The 25,728-nt window shown below is 50.4% G+C and overlaps 1 protein-coding gene across 22 annotated transcripts in view; it reads left to right on the top strand.

Annotated features, from left to right (window-relative positions):
- NFASC (neurofascin) overlaps positions 1–25,728 on the top strand; it is an 88,375-nt gene that overhangs the window by 26,078 nt on the left and 36,569 nt on the right. For 10 of the 22 annotated variants that reach the window (XM_071768288.1, XM_071768289.1, XM_071768283.1 and 7 more), the window contains exons 2-20: positions 4,953–5,133; positions 7,040–7,057; positions 7,321–7,426; positions 8,084–8,280; positions 9,225–9,347; positions 10,222–10,392; positions 12,914–12,964; positions 17,670–17,781; positions 18,597–18,781; positions 19,284–19,415; positions 19,935–20,078; positions 20,460–20,571; positions 20,672–20,838; positions 21,416–21,563; positions 22,156–22,280; positions 23,089–23,124; positions 23,952–24,053; positions 24,163–24,360; positions 25,412–25,482. In XM_071768288.1, the coding sequence (XP_071624389.1) occupies positions 5,040–5,133; positions 7,040–7,057; positions 7,321–7,426; positions 8,084–8,280; positions 9,225–9,347; positions 10,222–10,392; positions 12,914–12,964; positions 17,670–17,781; positions 18,597–18,781; positions 19,284–19,415; positions 19,935–20,078; positions 20,460–20,571; positions 20,672–20,838; positions 21,416–21,563; positions 22,156–22,280; positions 23,089–23,124; positions 23,952–24,053; positions 24,163–24,360; positions 25,412–25,482 (2,292 nt within the window). In that variant the 5' untranslated portion in view covers positions 4,953–5,039. The remainder of the gene's footprint in view (positions 1–4,952; positions 5,134–7,039; positions 7,058–7,320; positions 7,427–8,083; positions 8,281–9,224; positions 9,348–10,221; positions 10,393–12,913; positions 12,965–17,669; positions 17,782–18,596; positions 18,782–19,283; positions 19,416–19,934; positions 20,079–20,459; positions 20,572–20,671; positions 20,839–21,415; positions 21,564–22,155; positions 22,281–23,088; positions 23,125–23,951; positions 24,054–24,162; positions 24,361–25,411; positions 25,483–25,728) is intronic. The other 12 variants (XM_071768286.1, XM_071768293.1, XM_071768298.1 and 9 more) reach the window with 5 other exon arrangements.

Below are 25,728 nucleotides of genomic sequence, written 5' to 3'. Positions count from 1 at the left end.
TTCCTGGCTGTTTCCATCACCCCCAGGTCTCTGTCCCCTTTTTATGTCTGTCTTGCATTTAATTTTTTCCCTCCAGAATGAGGAGGGGGGCTCCAAACTGAGCAGAATTAAGGTTGCACATCCACCTCTGGATTTCAGATGCATCCTGTGCTCTGTGGGCATATGGTTGGATTTTTTTTTTTAATTTTTTTTTTTTTTTTTGCCAAGAGTCTCTAATTTTAAAGATCCTGTCCTGGGCTTACTTCTGCTTTTGTCTGGAGAAAGATGTATTTTAAGGATAGATTTGGAGGGGTTTCTGGGCCAAGATCTGGGGTGTATTTCTCAACCCAGACCAACAGCTTTGGAGAATTGTTATTGCCTGGGGGTCACGGGGGGGCTGAAAAACCCTTCTGGGTCAGTATTTGGGGAAAAGGCCTCTGAGTCCATCCCAGTGCTGTGCCTTGGCTGCAGCTGGAGCAGAGGGGAATGGGAGGGATGTGGCTGTGCTCAGGGGTAGGGTCAAGCCTGGCTGGGAAATGCATTTCAGGAGTTAAATTCCTGTCTGAGAGCTCCAGGATCTTGCAGCTCTGTGGGAGATGTGGCTCCCTGTGGTGTTTTTATTGAATGTGACAGACCCAGAGTTTAGATCAGTGATGGGTCCAGCCAGCTCTGAGGTTTCTTCAGCATCCCCAGCCCTCCCCTCACCTCCAGGTCTGCTCCCCCCAGGATGTGGCTGCAGAAATGAGGCTGAAGGGTTTTTTTTTTACCTCTTTGGGCAGCATTTTCCCTGCCTTGCACGGCACAAAGATGCTCAGCCTGGGATGAAAAACTCCCAAAAGGAGATTGATGACATTCAGAGAGCTTCGTGTGGCTCTGAGCATCTCCAGAAAAACCAGTTCCTGCCTCCAGCTCAGCTCAGAGCTGGGGAGATGTCCCTGTCCCTGGACAATGTGTGCTGTGTTCTGCAGGGCTGGAGGCACTGCCTGTCCCCAGGAGCCACCTACACACCCAGCACAGCCAGGGATTGTTCCTGGTGCTCAGAACTTGCACCCACAGCTGCCCCAAACAAAAGGGGCAGACAAAGGAGCACCCTGGCTGAAATCAGGGATGTGTTTGGTGGGTGCTGTGCTGTGGGTTTCAGTATTTGCTGCTCCATGGGCTCTGCCCTCCCTGGGCTGCCCCACAAAGCACCCGGGTGATTCCCATAAAGGTTTTGTGATTCCCCCCAAGTTTTTGTGGTTCCCACCAAAAGTTTTTGTGATTCTCATAAAGTTTTTGTGATTCCCCCCAAGTTTTTGTGATTCCCACCAAGGTTTTGTGATTTCCATAAAGTTTTTGTGGTTCCCACCAAAAGGTTTTGTGATTCCCCCCAAGTTTTTGTGATTCCCCCCAAGTTTTTGTGGTTCCCACCAAAAGGTTTTGTGATTCCCCCCAAGTTTTTGTCATTCCCCCCAAGTTTTTGTGATTCCCCCCAAGTTTTTGTGGTTCCCCCCAAGTTTTTGTGATTCCCACCAAGGTTTTGTGGTTCCCACCAGAAGTTTTTGTGATTCCCACAAAAAGTTTTTGTGATTCCCCCCAAGTTTTTGTGATTCCCCCCAAGTTTTTGTGATTCCCACCAAGGTTTTGTGATTTCCATAAAGTTTTTGTGGTTCCCACCAAAAGTTTTTGTGATTCCCATAAAGATTTTGTGATTCCCATAAAGTTTTTGTGATTCCCCCCAAGTTTTTGTGGTTCCCACCAAAAGGTTTTGTGATTCCCCCCAAGTTTTTGTGGTTCCCACCAAAAGGTTTTGTGATTCCCCCCAAGTTTTTGTGATTCCCCCCAAGTTCAGTCCCTGGGTTCAGTCCCAAGCAGCTGAGTCCCTGCTGCTCCTTTTTTTTTGGCAGCTCAGAAGTGAGCTGCAAATTTTTCTACACACATCCCTGGCTTCCCCAGTCCCTGTGCATGGGGTGGGATGGGTGGGAGAGGCTTTTTTTGCAGCAGTTTGAGGCATTCTGTGTACACTGAATATGGCAGTGCTCGGGCTCAGCCCTCTCTCTGCTTTCATTTCAGGCAAAAATGGGGATTTGTGCAACTACTCCTTAGTCTCACAGCTCTTATTTTCACAGTAACCAGTACCCAAGCTAAAAAAACCCAGCATTTTCTTCACTTCTCAAGCTCACAGCAGCACAGGGAGGTGGCTGTTTAAATGCCTCCTGTCTTGCACCTTCCCTCCCATGCTGCATGGGGGGATTTAAAGCATTTTTGGAAGTGCTGGGAAGCCTCAGGATGGAAGCAAAGTCAGGCCACGAGACCTCTTGGCCTTGCTAAACTCCTGGCTGCAGCACTGGCTGGTTCAGTTTGTAACTCAGACTTGTGCTTAGTGACAGAAAGGCATAAAACCAGCTGATCCATCCCTCATTTTAAGCTGTAACAGGAGAAATGAGCTGCTTTAAAAAAAAAAAAAATTAAAGCTACAGATCAAAATGATATCTTCCCTTAGGCAGAAAGCTGAAGAAATAATTGGAAAAGCTTTGTTCAGCATGACCTGATCCCAGGACTGCAGAACTCCAGGACATGACTTTAATTACTGGCCCAGTGCTATAATTATTCTGTCATTCAACTATTTTTATTGGAACAGCTGGATTGGAAAATCCTTAGAACAAGCAAAAAAAAAAAAGATGAAAGCAACACCCCCCCCCCCCCCCTTCCAAGCCCCTTCACAACCTGCAATCTGTCATCTGGTGGAACTGGGACACACTGGGACAGACTGGGACAGACTGGGACAGTGAGTTCCTTCCTGCTTCAGCCCAGGAGTGGGGATGCAGTGAGGGAACACCCAGGCACCTCTTGTTCTTCTTCCTCAGAAGGACAAAGGGGGAAAAGCTTCTTTCAGAGTTGCCTTGTGCTGGTTTTGCTCCTGTCTGGGGTTCAGGAGAGGTTCCCAGCCCGGGTGACAGGGTTGTTAATTTTGGGTGACATCTGCTCCTCGCCGGCTGCCAGAAGGGTTCCCACCCCTTGTCTGTTGAGCTGGACCCCCCCTTCCTTTTCTCTTTTTCTCTTTTTCTCCTTCCTTTGCTTGGTACCAGGCTGGGGAACAGCTGGAGAGGCAGCAGCAGCCTGATTTGCAGCCGGGTTATTTATATTTCATGTCTTTTCCTTGCTGGCCACATGGCCTTTCCTCTTTGCTCCTTTCCTTGGCTGCATCCCACCTGTGAGAGGGCCAGGGAGGAAGCAGCATGGAGCAAGTCTGGGGATTTTCCACTGTTTGTTGCCCTGACATTATTTTTATTCTAAACTGAAGCTGTCTGCACAGTGCTGCCCTTCCTGGGAGCTCTAACTCGGCCCTGATGCCAGCCCAAGGGGGGGGTTTGTTGGGCAGGAGGGGGTAACTGAGCCTCCTTTTGCTTTTTTCAGATCTGCAATTTGGGTTTATCAGCAGTAAAATTAAAAGGGATGGGGATGGAAAGTGCAAATGATGGCCTGGAAGTGCTCGGGAGGAGGTTGGGAGGAGGTGATTTGGGAGCCTTGGCTGCACATCTGGCACTGGGAGCATCCAGGGAGGTGGAAACAGCTGGAACCTGGGTGGGAAGAGACCCCCTGAGTGAGGGGAAAAGTGGGTGGGGGTTGGGCTCTTTTCCCAGGCAACTCTCAGCAAGACAAGAGGGCACAAGAGGTCTCAAGTTGTGCCAGGGGAGGTTTAGGTTGGACATGAGAAAGAATTTCTTTCTGGAGAGGGTGCTCAGCCATTGGAATGGGCTGCCCAGGGAAGGGGTGGATTCTCCATCCCTGGAGATATTTCAAAAGAGCCTGGATGTGGCACTCAGTGCCATGGGCTGGGAACCACGGGGGGAGTGGATCAAGGGTTGGACTTGATGAGCTCTGAGGTCCCTTCCAACCCAGCCAATTCTAGGATTCTATGAAAAGGACCCATCATGATTCCTGCCAGAGCTCCTGCCAGGCTCCTGGGGACACGAGGAGGGTCTGGGGGGCAGAAATAGTTCCTAACAACAATCCCCTGAGGCTGACTTTCCACCTGCAGAACAACCCAAAGGTGTTCATGGTGCCCGTGGGGGGTTTTTGGGTCACCAGAGCCTGGAAACTCATCCTGGAATTATTCACCTCCCCATCCCTCTGCAGAAATCCCTGTGGGTTGGGAACATCCTCCCTTGACGGGATGAGGTTCAACATTCCAAGTGCCGGGTCCTGCACTTTGGCCACAAGAACCCCCTGGGGAGCTCCAGGCTGGGCACAGAGTGGCAGAAAGGGAGCTGGGAGTCTGGATTGCCAGGAAGCTGAAGAGGAGGCAGCAGTGTGCCCAGGTGGCCAAGAAGGCCAATGGCATCCTGGGCTGGCTCAGGAACAGCGTGGCCAGGAGGTCCAGGGAAGGGATTCTGCCCCTGTGCTCAGCCCTGGGGAGGCCACAGCTTGAGTCCTGTGTCCAGTTCTGGGCCCCTCAGCTCAGGAAGGAGCTTGAGGTGCTGGAGCAGGTCCAGAGAAGAGCAAGGAGGCTGGGAAGGGATCCAGCACAAGTCCTGTGAGGAAGGGCTGAGGGAGCTGGGGGTGTTGAGGCTGGAGAAGAGGAGGCTCAGGGGAGACCTCATCACTCTCTCCAACTCCCTGAAAGGAGGTTGGAGCCAGGGGGGGGTTGGGCTCTTTTCCCAGGCAACTCTCAGCAAGACAAGAGGGCACAAGAGGTCTCAAGTTGTGCCAGGGGAGGTTTAGGTTGGACATTAGAAAGAATTTCTTTCTGGAGAGGGTGATCAGGCATTGGAATGGGCTGCCCAGGGAAGGGGTGGATTCTCCATCCCTGGAGATATTTCCAAAGAGCCTGGATGTGGCACTCAGTGCCATGGGCTGGGAACCACGGGGGGAGTGGAGCAAGGGTTGGACTTGATGAGCTCTGAGGTCCCTTCCAACCCAGCCAGTTCTAGGATTCTGTGATTCTATGCTTGATGGGCTGAGTGACCACTGGGGTTGTGCTCTCTTTGCAGCTGAGGATCCCTCACATCCTGGGTGCTGCTGGGCCAGACACCTCCGGGGACACCACTCAGGTCCTAAAACTGCCCCAGGAGTCCAAAATGGTGACGGGAAGAGAGCACCTCACCTGGGCAGGACTGGCACTGGCTCTCTGCCTGCAGCACCTCGGCAGCACCATTGAAGTCCCTCTGGATTGTAAGTTGGGGTTTGCCCCTGGAAAAACTGAGATGGGTGAGAGAAAAGGGGAGCTGGGATGGCCCAGGTGGCTTCCCTGCTCCAGCCTGAAGTTTGGTGTTGTAGATGTTTGGGTTTTGGGGGGTTTTTGGGGTTTTGGTTTGTTGGTGTTTGGTTTTTTGTTGGATTTTTGGGGTTTTTTTTTGTTTTGTTTTTTGGTTGGGTTTTTTTTTTTGGTATTTTGTTTTTTTTTTTGTTTTGTTTTTTGTTTTTTTGCTTTTGGTTGTTTTGGTCTTATGGGGTTTTTTGTTTGTTTTTTGGTGTTTTTTGGTTTTTGGGTTTTTTTTTTTGGTTTTTTGGTTTTATGGTTTTATGGGTTTTTGTTTTTTGTTTCTTTGTTTTTGGTTTTTTTGTTTTTTTGGTTTTCGTTTTGATTTTTGGTTTTTTGTGGTTTTGTGGTTTTTGGTTTTTTGTTTTTTTTTGTGGGTTTTTTGTTTTGTTTGGGTTTTTTTGTTTTGTTTTGTTTTGTTTTTTGTTTTCTTGGCTTTTTTGTTTTTTGTTTTTTATGTTTTTTCTGTTTGCTTATTTGGGGTATTTTGGGGTTTTTTTGGGTGGGGGGGAAAGCACATTTTTTTTTTTCCAACCCTGCAGCAAGTCACCTCAAACCTCCTCTGATTGACTCCATCCACCCCAAAAACTGAGCAAAGGGCTCAAAGCCACCGTGGGACCTGAGCCAAGGTGCTGAGGAAACGGGGTCCTGGCAAGTCCTCAGCCTTTTGGGTTCAGTGGAACATCCCAGGAAATCCTACAGGGCATGGAGAGCCCTTGGGATGCTCTTTTTTGAAGGCTTTGAGCTCGTTGCTTCCCTGACCTGGCAGCTGCTGCCTCCAGATGCCACCCAGGACCCTGCAAGGCCCTACAGAACAATGGGATTTTTTTTTTTTTATCTTTTTTTTGTAGCTTTTTGGTGAATAATGAGAGTTCTGGTTTGTTCAGAGGAGCTGGGGGGACCTGGGCTGCTGCTGAATGGGAAACCCAGGATTTGTTTGAGTGAGTTTGAGAGAGGGGTTTGTCCTGAGAGCTGCTGAGCCACCCTTCCAAAAATCAGTTTGGGAATTTCTTTGTGTCCCAGCTCCCTCCTGGAGCAGCACAGGAGTCAGCCAGGCAGCAGTGTCTTGGGAGGCCAAAAAAAAAAAAAAAAAACCAACCAAAAAGCAAACCCAAACCAACCAAAAAGAAAAAAAAAAAGGAAAAAAACCCACAAAACCAACCAACCAAAAAAAAAAACCTCAACAACAAACCCACCAAAAAAAAAAAAAAAAAAAAAGAAAATCCTTCGAAAAAATCAAAAAACCCAACAGCTTTATGCTGGGGTTTAAATTGAGGCTAAGTTGGGGTTTAAATTGGGTGGTGGTGGCTGTGGCTGTGGTGCCTCAGCACATCCCTGGCTCTGGGCAGCAAACTGGGAACTGTTTGAGTTGGGAAAAGGCACCCAAAGGTATCCAAACACTTTCTCAGAGTCTGAGCATCACCTACCAAGGCAGCTTAGGGTTTATCAGGCCCCCATCAGCCTCTGATCCAGGGGGATGGAAATGGGGAGAGGGGGGCTCAGCCATAGGAATGTTGTGAACTCCTGTGGGTGACCAGTGGGCTACTGGGCCACCAGTGCTGGCAGGTGAGTGGTTGGGGTATTTCTGTGCCTTCTTTCCCCAAATCCCTTGCAGTTGGCAGCCAGCAGGACCACTCAGCTCCCCCCCCAGGGGGCAGTGAGTAGGTAGATCAGAGCATGCCTGACCTGTAAAAGATTTTTTGTGCAGTATTTGAAAGGCCTGGGTGGTTCCTGTGGGTGTGTGTGATGTTTATGGGTCTGGTCTTCCACTAATCTCCTTGTTTTTTTCTCGTTATGCTTGCACTTGGGGAATAACAGCAAATATTCAGAGTGAATGTAAGTGTTCCCCTTGCCTTCCATCTCTCTGTGTCCATCCCCTCTGCTTTTGGCAGAGCCTGAGGGGTCAGCACCCAGCTGGGTCCATCACCCACTCCAGCATCTTCTGCCTGGGAGAGTCCCGGTTTCCTCAGGTGCTGGAGGGTTTTCAACCCCAAATCACACATCCAGGCTGAGATCCAGCAGGATCTGCTGGAGGAGAGCAGGGAAAAGCTTCGCCCTCTTTGCACAACCCTTTTGATGCCTTCTCATTTTCCTTGCAGTGCCTCAGCCCCCCACAATCACCAAGCAGTCCGTGAAGGACTACATCGTGGACCCCAGGGATAACATCTTCATTGAATGTGAAGCCAAAGGGAACCCTGTTCCCATGTAAGTGGGTCTTAGAAAGGTAGAATCAGAAGTTTCAGGGTTGGAAAGGACCTTTAAGATCACCCAGGTCCAACCCCCCTGCCCTGGGCAGTGACACCTCCCAGCAGACCAGGATGCTCAGAGCCCTGGCCTTAAAAACTCCTTAAAAACTCAGGGATGGGGCTCCCACCACCTCTCTGGGCACTGTGCCAGGGTCTCACGACCCTCATGGTGAAGAACTTCCTAATATTTAATCTAAATTTCCCCTTCTTTAGTTTGAAACCATTCCCCCTGTTCCTGTCACTCCCTGGCATCCTCCAAAGTCCCTCCAAAGTCCCTTCCCGTAGCTCCTGGAAGGACACAACAAGGTCTCCTTGGAGCCTTTTCCTCTCCAGCCTGAATAACCCCAACTCTCTCAGTCTGGCCTCACAGGGGAGCTGCTCCAGCCCTCTGAGCATCCTCGTGGCCCTTCCCTGGCCATGCTCCAGCACATCCATGTGTTCCTTGTAACAAAACCAGGAATAATCTGCAGCCCTCGTGTCCCCCCGAAGCTCCGGAGGAGCTCGGCCCCGGGTGGGGCTGTGCTGTGTCCCCCAGCAGTGGATCCTGGCACAGGGCAGGATGTCAAGGGGTGAAGGTGGCCCCGTGGTTACCAAACCCACCTCTCCCCAACCTCAGATTTTCCTGGACACGGAACGGGAAGTTCTTCAACGTGGCCAAGGACCCCAAGGTGTCGATGCGGCGGCGCTCGGGGACCTTGGTCATCGATTTCCACAGCGGGGGGAGGCCGGAGGACTACGAGGGGGAGTACCAGTGCTTTGCCAGGAATGACTATGGCACAGCTCTCTCCAGCAAAATCCACCTCCAGGTTTCCAGTGAGTACCAGCAGTGGCCCAGAGCTGCCCCGGGAAGAGTGGGGACTGCGTCCATCCCACGAGGTTTGGTACCGGAGGTGTGGAGAACGTCCAGACCCAAACAGCTCAGCCCCCTCCAGCAGGTCCTGGGCTTGGGTGGTGCCCAGCTGGAGGATGGAGCTGAAGGATACTGGGGGTGTGGCTGTGGCAAATGGGGAGGGACTGGGATAGGTTTGTGGGAGCCCTGCAGGTGTAGGAATGAAGTTTGCGTTGAGGATGCTCCATTGAAACTGGGGCAGGTCCAGCAGGAGGGGATCTACTGAACCACTGCTTCCCTTCCTCATGTCATGTCCCTTTCCCTTTCCCTTTCCCTTTCCCTTTCCCTTTCCCTTTCCCTTTCCCTTTCCCTTTTTCCCTTTTTCCCTTTTTCCCTTTTTCCCTTTTTCCCTTTTTCCCTTTTTCCCTTTTTCCCTTTTCCTCTTTTTCCCTTTTTCCCTTTTTCCCTTTTTCCCTTTTTCCCTTTTTCCCTTTTTCCCTTTTTCCCTTTTTCCCTTTTTCCCTTTTTCCCTTTTCCTCTTTTTCCCTTTTTCCCTTTTTCCCTTTTTCCCTTTTTCCCTTTTTCCCTTTTTCCCTTTTTCCCTTTTTCCCTTTTTCCCTTTTTCCCTTTTCCTCTTTTTCCCTTTTTCCCTTTTTCCCTTTTTCCTTTTTCTCTTTTTCCCTTTTTCCCTTTTTCCCTTTTTCCCTTTTTCCCTTTTTCCCTTTTTCCCTTTTTCCCTTTTTCCCTTTTTCCCTTTTTCCCTTTTTCCCTTTTTCCCTTTTTTCCCTTTTTTCCCTTTTTTCCCTTTTTTTCCCTTTTTTCCCTTTTTTCCCTTTTTTCCCTTTTTTCCCTTTTTTCCCTTTTTTCCCTTTTTTCCCTTTTTTCCCTTTTTTCCTTTTTCCCTTCCCCTTTTTCTTCCTTTCTGCAGAGTCTCCCCTGTGGCCCAAGGAGAAGGTGGATGTGATTGAGGTGGATGAAGGGGCTCCCCTCAGCCTGCAGTGCAACCCCCCCCCTGGCCTGCCCTCCCCTGTCATCTTCTGGATGAGCAGCTGTGAGTCAGGAGAAACCCCTTCCCCTCCCCACCTCCAGCCTGTCCCTCCCCTGCAGTGTTTGTTTAAAATCAGAAGTATTTAAAATGGTAAATATTATAAAAATAACAAAAAATTCTCCCAGCCTGGAGAAGAGATGGAGAAATTGCAGGGAGACCTTAGAGCAGCTCCCAGCACCTGAAGAGGTCTAAAAGAAATCTGGGGACTTTTTTCACAAGGGGGTGTAGTGATAGGAGAAGGGGTGAGGGTCTTAAACTGGAAGGGGGGAGATTGAGATGAGATTTGAGGAAGAAATTCTTTGGGGTGAGGGTGCTGAGCCTCAGGGTGCCCCCAGGAGCTGTGGCTGCCCCATCCCTGGCAGTGTTGAAGGTTGGATGGGGCTTGGAGCACCCAGGGCTGGTGGGAGGTGTCAGGGGTGGCACTGGGGGAGCTTTGAGGTCCCTTCCAACCCAAACCATCTGGGATGCTGTGATCTCAAAGCCATCCATCCCATGGAGATCCTCACAGGTCTTAATCTGGATCTTTCAGGCCCTGGGGGCTTGGGAATCCCAGTGGCATCCGTGGAACCAAGAGTGGGCACCTAGGGTCCATCTGGGAATTGTTATCCTGACTCCTTTCACCAGGAATGCAGCAGGAACTGGTTCTTTTAAGTCCTTTCTCTGCTGGCCCTGAGGCAAAGAGCTAAATTATGGGGTTTGGAGCACCCTGGGCTGGTGGGAGGTGTCAGGGGTGGCACTGGATGAGCTTTAAATTCCCTCCTCCCAAACCAGACTGGGATTTTGCGCTTCCATGAATAACTCTGTTTAGGGTGACCACAGCTTTGGGGGGACTCCCAGGTGGCCTGGGTCTCTCTGAGCACCTCTTCTCCCCCTGCAGCCATGGAGCCCATCCAGCAGGACAAAAGGGTGTCCCAGGGCCAGAACGGGGACCTCTACTTCTCCAACGTCCTCCTGCAGGATGCTCAGACTGACTACAGCTGCAACGCACGCTTCCACTTCACCCACACCATCCAGCAGAAAAACCCCTACACCCTCAAGGTGAAAACCAGTAAGTGTCACCACGACCCCTTGGGAAAACCCTTCCCTGGCCTCTCTCGGGCAGCGTTTTCCTCCCAGACACCTTGTTTCTGTCCTTGAGACCTCCCAGGGGGAAGAGTGGTTTCCTTCCTTTAGTCGAGGCTCTCCCAGGGATGAGTTTGGCTGAGGAGTGGGGATGCTCAGGGCGTAACCTGGCAGGGAGGGGGGGTTGGTTCCCCTCCAGCATCTCTGGGGTTTGGAGCTTCAGGTGTGGAGGGCTCTGCAGAGGTGCCCTGGGGCTGTGGCTGAGTGTCTGGGATACACTGGAAAGCTTTTGGACACGGATGGGGCGTTGCCTCCCACCTTTAGGGAGATGTCTCATGGCAAGTGAGTTTTCCTTAGTCTGAAAAGCTGGGAATAGCTCGGTTTGCTCCAGGATCAGGTTCCAGGGGGAGCCCCATGGGGGGGGACTGAGCTTTGTGTGCAGCCTTTCCCTGCTGACCAGGAGCTGCTTTTAGCTCCCTGGCTTTGGGATGCAGTGCCAGGAGGGGCTGAGCCTTTGGGGTCTGTCCTTGTGGGACATGCTCAGGGTGGTCACAGACCTCAGGTTCACCCTGGTGAAGAGCATCATCCTGAGGGACAGGGGGGACACGAGTGGGGCTCTCCCCAGGGATCTGAAAAGCTTTTCCATGGCTGGGTCTGCCCCCCAGTTTCTCCAGAAACAAAAAAATGCTTGAAGGAAGGCAAATTCCTGATGCCAAAGCATTTGATGCCAGCTGGCAGAGGGCACATGGAGCTTTTGAGCTGCTGCAGGAGCTGCAGAGCTTGGGCTCTTTTTGGAGGTGTGGGTGTGTGCAGGGCACCAGCACAACCAGTAACTGAGGGAGAAATGGAACTGGAAAATCTACAGACCCCGATCACCACCCAATCTCCCATTCCCAGTAAGGCCCAACTGGGAGGAAGGGGCAAAGTGTGTGGCTGTGGGTTGGGGAGCTGCTCTTGTCCAAAGCAGGCACGAGGCTCTCCTGAATCCCAGCATTAGGAGCTTAATTGGATCTCCCAGCAGCTTAAATCAGAACTAATGCCATTAAAGCAACCTGCAAGTGATGTGAGAGGGGCCCTGGGGGGTTTTGCACTTTTCTTCTAAAAGCTTCTCCTCTGTGCAAAGTGTGAGGAGGAGCAGCAGGATAAATCCTATAAACAGGGGAGGACTGTGTGGGGTAATTCATCCTGCAGAGGGTTTTTTTTGTTGACAGACATGGCCAAACCATGCCCATGGTTAGAGAGGGACTGAGTCTTCAGTTCATGTGAGCTGGAGAAATTCTGGCAAAGAAAGCTCTGGGGTTATTTGGATCTCCAAAGGCTCCAGCTTGACTTATTTATCAGGACATGGAAGAAATCCTGGCAGGTTCTGTGCAGACAGGTTCAGGGGGACCTCCTGCCACCCCCTCAGATGCCACCACAGCTCCCAGGCTGTGTGGAATTGGCTTCCACTGAAACTGGACCCCCTCTTTGAGTTTTTCTTTGGAAACATCTGCTGTGTTATCAGATGCAAATGCCACCCCCTGGGCTCCCCGGAGACCCATAGAATTTTCAAGAACTGAGGCTCTAATTCCTCATTTTGTTATGATACAAAAAATCCTTTACACGTACAGCTCGTGTTTATCTCAAGCTCCTCAATCAGCAGATTTGGCTGTCCTGAAAAAAATAAAGTCCACCAGCTGCTGGGAAATGATTGGGTGGGAATAATTGCCTGCCCCTGCAGAGCTTTTCCTTGGGGTACCCAGATTCAGGTCCCTTTTGGGGATCTGCTGAGCATCATCTCTGAACCCCCAGCACAAAGCCCCAGCGTGGGGCTGGTGAGGCTCAGGGCAACCTCCCATCTCCTGGTGGGCAGATGACAAGGCTGGTGGTTTTGCCTGTAACCCAATCTACTTTGATTACCTTGTAATTAAAAGGGATTTTACAGCAGATTATGTTTTTAGAGCCTAATTATGATGATTGGTTTTTATTTGCTGATCTTCCTCATGGCTTTCTGCATCGTTGTGCTCCTGCTGAGCTGGGAAAATGGAGCAGGAATAGATTTATCTCTTAGGTGAGGGTTGTGGTAGTTGGATGATGGTTGGGTGAGATGGTCTTGAAGGTCTTTTCCAACCTTCATGATTAAGAAACAGCATGAAAAAATATTTTCTTCCTCAAATTTGACCGATTCTCTTTTTTTTCCAAAGACACAAATGGGTTTACACCAGAAAGCAAAACACTTCCAGGAAATGTTTGTAATACAATTTTCACACATTTATTTGTCTTCTCACCTCGTTAGGAAGGAAACAATCCTCTTTTCCTCTCCTTTATGGCTGTTATGTCGTTTGTCCTGGAAGGCAGCTGTGCTCAGGGTGCTTTTGTGTCCCTGCTGTCTCCTCTCTGCATCGCTCTTGTCTTTTTTGCTCAGTTATTTTGTTTTCTGTCCCCTTGCCCTGCCTGTGTCCCCCCCAGACCCCCACCCCACCTGCTTTGTGGCCCTGGGAACGCTCACAGTCTTTTGTTTATTGCAGAGAAACCCCATAATGAAACATCTTTAGGATATCACACTGCCATGTACAGTGGTGAGTCAACGCTGCCTTCTGGAGACCTTCACCAGTTTAACCCCTTCTTGCCTAACCCCACTCACCCCCTGCCCTAACCCACGCTCACAGCACCCCCTGTACCCCCTGCCTGGGTTATCACCTCGATTTGGAGCAAGGGGAAGTGATGGAAGAGCCAAACAGGGACAAAACCCTCTCCTGAGTTGGGGCAGTTTGGGTGTTTGAAGTGAAGGCAGTGGATGTGCTCAGCCCCAGCAGCATTTGGGTGGGCAGGAGCTGACCCAGGTGGAAAAGTTCACCTAAAATATTCCTTCCTAAAATATTCCTACCTAAAATATTCCTACCTAAAATATTCCTACCTAAAATATTCCTACCTAAAATATTCCTTCCTAAAATATTAGGAAGAATTTTTTTCACTGTGAGGGTGACAGGGCACTGGCCCAGGGAGATGGTGGAGTCTTCTTCTCTGGAGACATTCAGAGGTGTAGGTGACCCTGCTCTGGCAGGGGGCTTGGACTTGATCCTTTGAGGTCCCTTCCAACTCAGAATCACAGAATGTTTAGGTTGGAAGAGCCCTCCAAGATCATCCAGTCCAACCTTTGAGCATCATCTAACTACTCCTTAAGGACCAGGTCCAGAGGCCTCTTAGGTGCCTCCAGGGATGGTGACTCCACCACAGCCTCCAAACTCCTCACTTTCCATGATCCTATGAAAAGTCAGCTTCCTGCCCAGAGGAGTGGCTTGTCCTCAGCTCATGGTTTAAAGGTGAGACCCTCTGCCCTTCTTCTGTCTCTCTGCAGCAAGAGCATCTCTTGGATTTGTGGCTCAATGCAACAGGGAGAGAAAAGCCAAAAAGAACAACAACAACAAAAAAGAGGAGTATTTGGCTTTCTCCACAAGTCATTTTTTGGTTTTTTTAGTTTGTGGTGAGGCTGTAGATGTGTTGGCTGCTTTCAAGAGGCTCTTGGCCTTTGTCTGGGCAGGCAGATGACCCCTGGAGCTGCCCCAACCTCACAAATGATGCTTCAGACACAGGGCTGCCCAGTGAGGAGATGGGGAGCATCAGGGAGGTGATGGGATGAGGAGGCTGAGAGGAGATGGGGCTGGGTGCAGGTGATGCCGAGAGTTCAGGCAGTCCCAGGAATGCAGATTCCTGGAATTCTGGGGGCAGGGGTTGCTTTCTGCCCCTCTGACAAGCCCAGGGTGTGTGGCAGTGGGGTGGGCACAGCCCCAGTGATGCTCTGCAGAGAAATCCCCCTCAGCTTCCCAGCTGGAGCCACAGGGCAGGTTTTCTTCTTCCTTTTGGGGACTTTTGGGGACAAGGAGGGGTTTTGCCAGCTTGAAGCAGAGAGGGTTGGAGGAGGGGGAAGAGGAGGATGTGCCAGGCACGGGCACTGTGTTGGGTGGCCCTGTCCCACCAAGGGAAACTGGGATGTTGGCATCTCCCTGGCAGCAGTGGGAGGTTTGGGGGTGCTGGAGAGATCAGCAGAAGATCCAACCTCAGAGAAAGTGCTGGTGACTGGGTGTAAGCTGAGAAACCCTGGAGAAATGGCTGTGAAAGGGGATTGCTGGCAAAATTAAATCCCAGGGGAACTGCATGGACCTCATCACTCCTTGAGGAGAGGAGAGCTGGAGATGTTTCCCCTGCAGGCAAAGGGAAAACCTCTGGTCAGCTCTCCTGGCAATGTCTCTGGCACATAAATGATGTTTGGATTTCAAAGAGAGCACCAGGCACACCCCATGTTGTCAGCCCTTGGCAGAAGGAGTCACCGGGTGGCCGTGGGCTTCTTGATCTGCTGTGGGATTTTTGCTCGGGGAAAAGGGATGCTCAGGAGGCAGCAGGGTAGGAAAATGAGGTCTGATCTGCACAGGAAAATGAGGTCTGATCTGCACAGCCTCCCAGGTTTCTGTTCACAGCCTCCCAGGTTTCTGAACTGCCTGGGCTGGGCACTGCAGGAGCTTTTTTTGCACTGAACCCCCCCTGGAACATTCTGTGGGTCCAGTGGATTCAAATCCCCCACTCACATCCCTCTGCAAAATCTGCTCCAACCCATCAATTTCTTAATACTTAAAGAACTGGTGAAAAAATTCTTACCTTCTGCCTTTTTTTTTGTTTCTTCCTAATCCTGTGTTTCTCCCTGGAACAATTTGTCCAGCTGGAAATCTGATCTGGGAATCTTAGGGATGAGGTGTGGGATGAGGGTGTCCCAAGTATTTTAGGGCTTTGGGAGACTTGGGGCTTTTGGAACTTGGCCTTTGGGGTGCTGGTCCCTATGGGATGGGCTCAGAACCAGCTGGCAAAGGGCTCAGCAGAGTTTGCAGGGCTGTGGGGTGGGATGGGGATGTGCAGCAAACCAGTTAGAGGCTGCTGGTCTGTACTGGATGTGCCTGACCTCACTTTGGGGACATGGGTCCTGCTGGCACAGACATGGGACACAAGCACTTCATGGGACACTTGTCCCAAACTGTGCCCAAGGGGCTAATGACAGGACTGAGCCCTTCTCCCCCAGCTCATAAGGGATGCAGTGATTCCCTGGCTGAAAAACTTCATTTTCTAGGCAAAATGCAGTTCGAAGGAAAAAAATATCTAAAAGGATCCATTTACTGTTTTATTAGCAGAAGTTACTCACTTAAAAAAAAAAAAAAAAAAAAAGAAATTCTGTTTTGTTCTTTTTTTTATATTTTTTATTTTTATTTATTTTGGCAACCCCTTGGGATGTTTTCAAGCTGGTTGGCTCTGCAGGAGGCAAACAGATGGGATGTGTCTGGCTGTGCCTATTCCTGTTACCACCTCAAAGCAGAGATGCAAACTGATGTACAAGGTTGAGACTGGGTCAGGGCTGTGGGGAGGGGGCACTGGGCTGCTCTGGGGTGAGAAGGGGCTGGGATGTCCTGTTCAGAACTGAACGGGTCCAGTTCCATAGAGGTGGGGGCACCAATTTATTGGAAGCAGAAATAGCCATGGGATTTATTTTCCCAGCTCTGTTCCATCCAAACAGATGAATTGCTGTTTGTCTGACAGCTTCAGAGCAGGAGTGGTACCTCTGCCTCAGAGAATTTCTGACTCCTTCCTGTTCTAAATACCAAAATATTTATTAGTTGTGCTGTACTAAGGCCTAAATCTTATCAGCTGCTCAGTGGTGGTGTTGGGTTTATTAAACAAGTGGCTAGGATACTAATGTATTTCCCTGATTTTTAATTTTCATCATTAATATTTGGCTCATAAAATGGGGCTTGCACTGCTGCTTCTCTCTTCTGGTTATACCTGGGGTGAAGTGCAGAGCCTGTTCAAACAGGCTGCAGCCTCTTGGCTAATAAAAGCCAATATTGACTTAGAAAATAATACCCCACTCTCCTAATCCCATGAGAAGGAAGGAGCTCAGGAACCTGGCTGGAGCTCTGTTGTTAAATGCAAATCCAGCTGCAGAGCCCCCCCATGGGCTGGCTGCTGCTTTTAACCAAAAAAAACCCCAAAAAAGTCCTTTTTGCAAGCAAAGAGTGTTGTGTGCCTGCCTGGAGATCTGGTCCTGCAGGATAAGGTGATGATTGGCCTGGTTATCCCTTAATGAAATAATTAACTAACTGGCTGAGGAGGAGGTCCCAGAGTCATTTCCAGGGCAGGGTTTAACTCCAGGGCTTGGGATGCTTTCCCTGGGAGCCTGGGAACTCCCAGATCAGTCCCTACCCTTTCTCCCCTCCTTTTTCCCTGCTCTTTTTCCCTACAGGAGCTCGGGGGGAGGCTTCCCAAACAAATGTGGGATCCCCAAAAGCCCCAGACACACCAAGCTGCCTCCTGCTCACTGAGCAGCCAAAGCTTTTGGGGCAGGAGCAGAGGGTTTGCTCTGCACCCCAAGATCCCTCTCTGGCCCCATGGGTTGCTGGGGTATTTGTAGTGACTCTGTGCCAACCCTGGCCATCCTGTCCCCTTTCCTAATTTCATAACCTCTGTCTCTGCTACTGCTGCTTTCAAGCCCATCTCACCCTGGTTTGTCCTCACTGATCTAGATCTAGTTTAATAATTCCACTCATTAATGGACTTGATTCCATTAATTAGTTTTATTCCCTCCAAAGAGACCTTGGCTGTGTGTAGACAGCTGTCTTGTGTCTTCCCCTAGTTTTCTTCTGTTTAAACTTTCTTGTCCAGGCCTGAAATTGGGCATTTTGGTCGCTGAGTTGTTCCTTTCCAAAGGGCACTGTCCTTCCAGCTCCCAGGAGGGGTGGAAAAGCTCCTTGGTGCTGGTAGAGCCTTGGGCAGCATCCTCTGCAGTTTAGAAATCTCAGCAGCTCAGTGGTCCAGGCAATCCCTTCCTGTCCCATTTGTTCTTCCTGTCCTTCATTCCACGTTCTCTCCCTCAGGATTTCCAAGCCTCATCTGATTTCACCTCATTTCTTTGTGCCAGAGGTGGGGTGGGCAGGAGAGGGGCTGCTGTGGGGCTTTTCCCCTGCAGCTCAGCTCCCTCTGCCCATCCCCTCCTGCTTCTTTACCTCCTCCCCTCCCAAGCATCCTCTCTCTAATTTTGACTTTAAAAATTACCTCGGGGCCCTTCTCTATTCCCAGGTACATTTCTGGGGGAGCTCTGTAGGTTCCCAGGTTTAGCATCCTCCCCCCCCCTCAGAACCCACCATTTAATTCTGGCCCTTGGTTGCTGTGAGCCAAGGAGAGTTTAAAAGCACTTTGTTTTGTTTTGTTTTGTTTTTTTTCTTTCTTCTCTCCTGCTGATTTCAGCCCGGGGGATCACAGAAACAACTCCCAGCTTCATGTATCCCTACGGGACCTCCAGCAGTCAGATGGTGCTCAGAGGGGTGGATCTCCTGCTGGAATGCATTGCTTCAGGAGTGTATGTACACCTTCTGGGCTGGTGGGGATGGGAGAGGGGGTTTCCCAGCAGGATAAGCTGGGATCAAGGTGCTGCATCACCAGGGGAAATAATCCCTGGCTGGGAAAAGGGGGTAGAGAGTCAGAAATCATCAAATCGTTTGGGTTGGAAAAGATCAGCAAGTCCAACCCTTCCCCCAGCACTGCCCAGGCCACCCCCACCCCATGTCCCACAGCACCACAGCTCTGAAACCCCTCCAGGGATGATGGGGACTCCACCCTGGGCCTGACAAGGGATCATTCTCTTCTTTTTATCTGCTATTAACAATGTTCTCATAACCTGCTTGAAGGATAAAAGCCTGGAGGGAACAGAGAGCTGAGTTTTTGCAGCACTTAACTCCTGAAGTTGGGGTGTTTTCCCCTGAGATCCTGGCCCTGGGCTCTCCCAAGGACAGGCTGGCAGGAACTGTTCAGTCTGCAGCACTGTGACACATGGGTGTCTTCAGAGTCTTGCTGTCCAAGGATAATTCCCTTTATACTTAATAATTCACTTTATACTTAGTTGGAAAATCTCCTGGATACTCCTCACCACAATGTCTGGGGTCCATCCCCAAGCACAAGGCGTGTGATGGACCCTGCCCCTGATCCCCTGGTGATGCTCAGGATCCTGGTTCAGGGGCTGTGGTAGGAAGGAGAGTGGCCCAGCAGTTGGATCAATCCTTCTCCTTGGATGGGAGTGATTCCAAGTGCAGGATTAGCAGCTGTTTTCTTAGGACTTACCTTCTTTCCTTGCGAAAAAAAAAAACCCCAACCGTTTATCTCCTCCCTTCTCCTTAGACCAGCACCAGACATCATGTGGTTCAAGAAAGGAGGAGAGCTGCCAGCAGGGAAAACCAAGCTGGAAAACTTTAACAAGGCCCTTCGGATCTCCAATGTCTCTGAGGAAGACTCTGGGGAGTATTTCTGCTTGGCATCCAACAAGATGGGCAGCATCCGGCACACGATCTCGGTGAGAGTGAAGGGTACGTCACCTTTACCTGCCACCTCTTTGGCCTTCACACCCAGAAACTGAGGATGGGAAACTTGGGAAGGGATGAGGAAGCTTGGGAAGGGATGAGGAAGCTTGGGAAGGGATGAGGAAGCTTGGGAAAGGATGAGGAAGCTTGGGAAGGGATGGGAAGGTTTTGCTCTCAGTTGTTGAAGGAGGGAGCAGGGGGGTTTCTGGAGGAGCTCTCTCTGTGCTGTGTCCAACCACACTTCTGGTCCAGGCTGACCTCAAAGCAGTGTGAGATGTGACCTCAGGGGGTGTAAATCAGCAGGGCCCCACTGAGAGAAATGGGTGCAGTTTGATGTGGCTGAAGAGGGGGTGAGAGGATTCTCCATTCTCACTGCACCCCGGGAAGGCCACTGGGGAGGAGGGGGGGTGGTTTTCACCATGGCTTCACTCAGCAGCCTGGGTTTGGGAGGGGATTTGGGATGTGGAAGGGCTGCTGTTTGTAACTGGTGCACTGGTGCATTTTCAAGCTGCTCCATACTGGTTGGATGAACCCCAGAACCTGATCCTGGCCCCTGGTGAGGATGGCAGGCTGGTGTGTCGAGCCAACGGGAACCCCAAACCTGCCATACAGTGGTTGGTGAATGGAGAGCCCATTGAAGGTGAGCAGAGAACAACCTGTGCCTCCTGTACAAAAAACCAGCCAGGGATGATGTGATGGTGAGAGCTGGAGCTGCTCCCATGGTGCCAGGCACCCTGTGGAATGGGGGGTGTGGGATCTGGCAGCACATCAGCTGTCTGCTTGTCTGAGATGAGTGGAACTGAGATGAGTTGAACTGAGATGAGTTGAACTCTGCCTTTGGGGCTTTGAGCAGCCTCATTGGGATGAGAGGTGTCCCTGTCTATGGCAGGGAGGTTGGAGTAGCTGATCCCTTCCAACAACCGTGTCTTTGAGGCTTTGAGCAGCCTTGCCTGGATGAGAGGTGTCCCATGGCAGGGAGGTTGGAGCAGCTGATCTCCCAGCTCCCTTTCAACCTAAGCCATCCCATGATTTGTAGGCTGGGGGGTCAGGTACCACCCTCTGGTTTTCTCTGGGCTGGGACAGAAAGATGTGGAGCGACGCTGAGGGTCTCGTGGATTTTAACCTGAAATCTCACTTATTGAGCACTTTCTTTTTGAAGCTTCTCCCCCCAACCCCAGCCGGGAGGTGGCTGGGGACACCATCGTGTTCCGGGACACCCAGATTGGGAGCAGTGCTGTGTACCAGTGCAATGCCTCCAACGAGCATGGCTACCTCCTTGCCAATGCCTTTGTCAGTGTCCTGGGTAGGTATTCATGGGAGATGACTCCCCCCCCTCTTCTTTTCCCTGCAAAAATTCCCTCTTTGCTTTCCTCTTGGCTGGTTGCTCCTCTGCACCCGGGCTTCAGAGCAGAATTCCATCACCACGGAGCTGGAAGGGCTGAGCAGGTCCTGTTGGCACCAAGGGGATGGTGGGGATGTGGTGAGGGTAGGAAGGGGAGAGGAGAAGGAATGGAGAAGCTTTCCTGGGTCTTGAAAGGGCCAAGAGGGAAGAGTGAAGGCAGGAGAAGGGAGTGGGGATGGAAAGACTGGAAAAGGGAGCAGTGGTCTGGAAACGGGTTTCTTTTTTTTCTCCGTGGCTGATCTGTGATTCCAAACTCTCCCTGGGGCTGGTTGCTGGTTCCAGATGTTCCTCCCCGGATCCTGGCCCCCCGCAATCAGCTCATCAAGGTGATCCAAAACAACAGAACCCGACTGGACTGCCCCTTCTTCGGCTCCCCCATCCCCACCCTGAGATGGTAAGAGCTGCAGCACCTCCCCTGCCAATCCGGAGGGGTGGGGAGGGGAGGTTTCCCCCCTTTTTCTTCCCTGACAAAAGCACTTTGTGGTGTTTGTGAGGTTTAAGAACGGCCAAGGGAACACACTGGATGGAGGGAACTACAAAGCCCATGAGAACGGGAGCCTGGAGATGGCCATGGCTCGGAAAGAGGACCAGGGAATCTACACTTGTGTTGCCACCAACATCCTGGGGAAAGCAGAGGCTCAGGTTCGCCTGGAGGTCAAAGGTAGGGACACCAAGGGCTGAAGAGTCTCTTGGGTCTTTGGAAATTTGGAGCAGAAATGAGTTTGTGTTAAGGGAGAGTCGGCTGTGAGCTCCCCCAGTCTGTCAGCTGAACAGGATCCATGGAATTTGGGGCTGGAATCCAGAGAGAGGCACTTTGAATGCTGCAGAACCCCAAGTCTGTGGATAAACTGCAGCTGTAGAAGGGTTTGGTGTGGATGCTGAGATGCCACAAACATTGCAAAAAAGGGACACAAAGTGTACATCGGGAGCAGCTGATGGCAACGAAACATTTCCTGAACTGATGGCAATGAAACTTCCTGAATCAGGTTTCCACCAAGGCTTTTCCTGCTCAGCAAAACTGATGGCTGACTCAGAGGAGCAGGTGTTTTTTAAAGGGTCAGCAGGAATTCATGGCTTGTTAAATTCATTTATTTGCAAGCATTTGTACCAGAGACAGGGAGCTCAACCACCACAGGATGCACACCCTTGGCTTTCCCGAGTCACACTTTTCCATGAGCTCCTGAGCCAAGACCCAGCAGTTTGGTCCAAACTAATCCTTTTTTTCTGACCTTGCACAGACCCAACCAGGATTGTCAGAGGCCCAGAAGATCAGGTGGTGAAGAGGGGCTCCATGCCTCGCCTCCACTGCCGGGTGAAGCACGACCCAACGCTGAAAGTCACCGTCACCTGGCTGAAGGATGAAGCCCCCCTGTACCTTGGGAACAGGTCTGGCTGGCTGGGACAACCTCCTGGGGTTCTCTCCCAGGGCTGTTGGATATTTTTCAGAGCTTTTCAGGAGTCACCAGGGGTTAATAGGGCAGAATTTGCTGTTCTTGGTGCTTTTAATGCTCCTGGTGTCTTCCAGCTCCTGGCTGTTTGGATTGGCTTAGCAGGAAATCAAGGTTTGGGTTATAGGTTTTATGTCCAGGTGTTTAGGACATCTTGCTAAAAGGGGTGGGTTATTAACAAGCTACCTTAAGATGAATGTTTATCTGCTGTGAGCAGTGCAGCTGTAATTGCCTTTCCCAAGCTCTCTGCTCCTGAACTGGGATCTCACCAGGGGCCAGTCCAAGGTCTGACTGGTTTCCCAAAAGTGGGATTATTCCAGATACATCCCAGAGCACAGAAACCTCAGGAAATGAGGTTTCCAAGAATAACTCACCACATTCTTAAGCTGATAAAATCTCCAGACCAGGGATGTATTCCTCTTCTCTTTGGGCTTTTATATGTATTTTATTAGAGAACAGTGAGACTGCAACCCCTCTGCCTGATGTGCTTAGGGGCACAGCTGGGTGATTATCATTTTCATCCCCTCCAGGATGAAGAAAGAAGATGATGGGCTGACAATTTATGGTGTGGCTGAAAAGGACCAAGGGGATTACACCTGTGTGGCCAGCACAGAGCTGGACAAGGACTCAGCTAAAGCATTCCTCACCGTGCTGGGTAAAGCTCTCCTCCCAACCCACTGAGCCAGAGCTCAGGGCTTTTATTTTTAATACAAGAGACTGACTTCAAGGTCAGTCTGAGAAGGGGATCAGTGATCACAGACCTGTCCTCTGGAGTGGAGATGCTCAGGGAGGTGTTGGCAGAGGAGGGGACTTGGCAAGGACACATCTCAGCCTCTGACAATGGCCTTGAATTTGAGTGGAAGGAAACTTACAGTGCAGACCCAAAATAAAACCGACCCAGGAGTTATTACATGCAGCTAAAAATACCCAAACGTGGATGTTGAAGCTCTGTGAGAACAGTCCTGGATTTGCCAGGGGATTTAACAGCATTTCAGGCTGCTGAGCAACCCCGGGGGTCCCTCTTCAATATGGGGAAGGACAAACCTAAACCCTTTCCCTGCATCGTGGGGAATTCTACTCATGGAACACAGGTTGAGCACTCCCTGCTCTTGGTAACCTCAGATCTTGCCCGTGTCCTGCATTCCTTGGCAGTGCCCCTGGCAGTCAGAGAGCAGAACAAATCCCATATCCCATATCCTATATCCCTAATAATTCACCTGAGCTCATTTCCCTTCCTTTTCCCCTGCTTAACCCCATAGCAAGCTGCTGCTGCCCCTTTGCCCTGTCCTGGGAGCAGGATTAGAGGTGTGCAGGGTGCTCAGGGGAAGGATGCAGCTCCTCAGGTCCCCAGGCAGGGTTGGATCCTTCTGGATTCTGGAACTGGAGATTTCCAGGTGCTCCTTTGGCCACCCAACCTTAATGACCAAACTAACCCTGTTAACAACCAATGTCTTACCTTGCAGCTGTCCCTGCTAACCGTTTGAGAGACTTACCCAAAGGTAATCACCACTAATTCATTTGGTTTGGTTTATTTGCTTTAATGGATTTGGTTTTGCCCATAACACCAGCAGAAAATCCGGGTGTAGCAGCTGAATGAGCTGGGAGCTGATGCTCCCAAGTCCTGTCCGTGTTGTCCTTGAAAACCCTTGAAAAAAGGTCCTGTGCCACATCATTTCATGGCCCACAGTGCCAGGTTTTGAGTGCAAGAAGCACCTCACCCATCCCTGGAAATGGTGAGCCCTGATGGGAGGAAAAAAAAAAAAAAATCACTTTGAATGCCTTGACCTTTACCTGGAAAGAAGTTCTCACTCTTACTGTTACTGCATGAGTTGGTTTTGTGGTTTGTGACCAGATAAAGAAACCAGAACTGTGCCCAGGGCATTTCTAACAAGTCTGTATTTTCATTCAGGCTTTGTGTCTATTTATTTGAATTTTTTTTTTTTTTTCTTGGACAGCTGTGTGTAGTTTCTTGTCAGGAATCCCTTGCTGAGCCCCTTCTTCCACCACCAGGTCCCATCAGTTGCACAGGGAGCAGGCAGGGTTTCAAGACAGGACACTACTTTATACATTCATATTTAAAATGTATTTTTAATACGCTTTTTAATTATTTTTTAATTTTTTAAAATCTCTTTCAAAACCATCTCGAGGGACCTGCACTGGTTCACCAGGAGCCGCAGGACGCGCATCGTGCCACGGATGCACGTGTCCTCCAAGTGCCCTGGATTGAGCCAGCCAGGGCTTCCCCTTTTGGGAGAAGGGATGAGAACTGGGGCTCCCAGTTCCTGGGACAATCCCAGCCCAATTTGTCTCCTTCTTGGCCCAACAGAACGACCCGACCGGCCCCGTGACTTGGAGCTGACAGACCTGGCTGAGAGGAGCGTGCGGCTGACGTGGATCCCTGGGGATGACAATAACAGCCCCATCACAGGTCAGCCCCATCCCTCTGCTTTCCCTCCTCAGGTTTGGAAGGGAGTAAATTTCCCTTTGGAGCTGAGCACATCCCCATCACCCCCTCCTTTCCACCTTCCCCTCCCCAGACTACATCGTGCAGTTCGAGGAGGATCGGTTCCAACCTGGGACGTGGCACAACCACTCCAGGTACCCCGGCAGTGTCAACTCAGCCATCCTCAGCCTCTCTCCTTATGTCAACTACCAATTTCGGGTGATTGCAGTGAACGACGTGGGCAGCAGCCTGCCCAGCCTGCCCTCTGAACGATACCAGACCAACGGGGCACGTGAGTACCCTCCTCCTGCTCCCTTTTTGCTGCTGTGACTTCAGGGTGTTGCTCTCCGGCCACCACCTCCCAAGGATGTTCTTCCCTCCCAAGGATGTTCTTCCCTCCCAAGGATGTTCTTCCCTCCCAAGGATGTTCTTCCCTCCTGGTGTGTGACCACAGCTCCTGAGAGCTCCCCAAGTGAGGGAATGAGCTGGTCCAGGCATGTCCCAGGGAGTAATTTGATTTAGGATATCCTCAAACCCCTGAGGGATGTCCTGCAGAGCAGCAAAACCCCAATGGAAAGGATTTCTCTTCACCAGGAGAATCTGGTGAAGGGAAACCTGGGGTCACCTTAAAGAGAAGCATTTTAAAGAAAACCTTTCATCCTTCCTGGCCACAGGAAGTTCCAAAGTCTCTTGGGAAGACTTTGCCACCAGCAAAAGGCATTTTGTTCCAAAATTGCTAATTCAGTGTCTGCTGCTGGAGCTGGCCAGGAGCCCAGATCGATGCAGGACTGAAGTGAGCTCCAGCTCCTGAGGCTTCTTGGCTCTTCAGTTTGTGTGCCCAGTGCTTTTTGCCTTGTAGAATACTTGGGAAAACTCCTGAGGAATTCACAAGAAGGTGGATTTCTTCATTGAACCATTGCAGGGAGGGTTCTGCAATGGCTGCTGGCATCTAGTGTTGGCTTTTTGACATTGCTCTTCTTGTTTCAGGTTTCTGAAGTGTCAGGCTCAGCTCCTGGGCTTGCTGCACAATGGTTGTCTTTCAGAGATTTAGGACATTTAGGGGAGAAAAAAAAAAAAAAAAAAGAGGCTCCTAAATAAATGGCCTGGTTTTCAAGGGTGCTGAGAGTCTCATGTTCCATTAACCTGAATGAGAACTTCTGGAAAAATCAGGCCATTAACTTCTGTCTTGGAAGTATTTTTGGCTTGCTCAGTGAAGGGGTTTTAACCCCTCAGATGGTCATTTTTCAGGATTATAAACCGCATTTTCATGTTTTGTTTTTCTTTAATTTTTACTTTCTTTTATTTCTTTTACTTTATTTTATTTTTGCAATGTGAATTTTCAGGTCCTGAAATTAACCCAACTGGGGTTCAAGGTGCAGGGACCCAAAAAAACAACATGGAGATAACCTGGACGGTGAGTTCCTTGATGCTTGGTGGGCACCCAGCATCAGCCCAGTATGGTCCCAAATACCAAGGTCTGGAGATCTTGGAGCCCTCAACTTTGTGATCATAAAGGAAATAAAAAGCAGGGGATGCTGCTACAAGAGAGGCCGTGTTTAGTGCCTAGAAAAAGGTCTGTTTTAAAAATAAGTTACAAGGAAGTCAAAGAACAGATGCTGGGTCATGGGTTAAGGAAGATGCTGAGTCTGATTCCTTAATA

The sequence above is a fragment of the Heliangelus exortis genome, chromosome 25 (genome assembly GCF_036169615.1).
Source record: "Heliangelus exortis chromosome 25, bHelExo1.hap1, whole genome shotgun sequence".
NCBI lineage: Eukaryota > Metazoa > Chordata > Aves > Apodiformes > Trochilidae > Heliangelus > Heliangelus exortis.
Note: the sequence above shows the minus strand (reverse complement) of the source record. Positions and strands in the feature narration are given on the sequence as shown.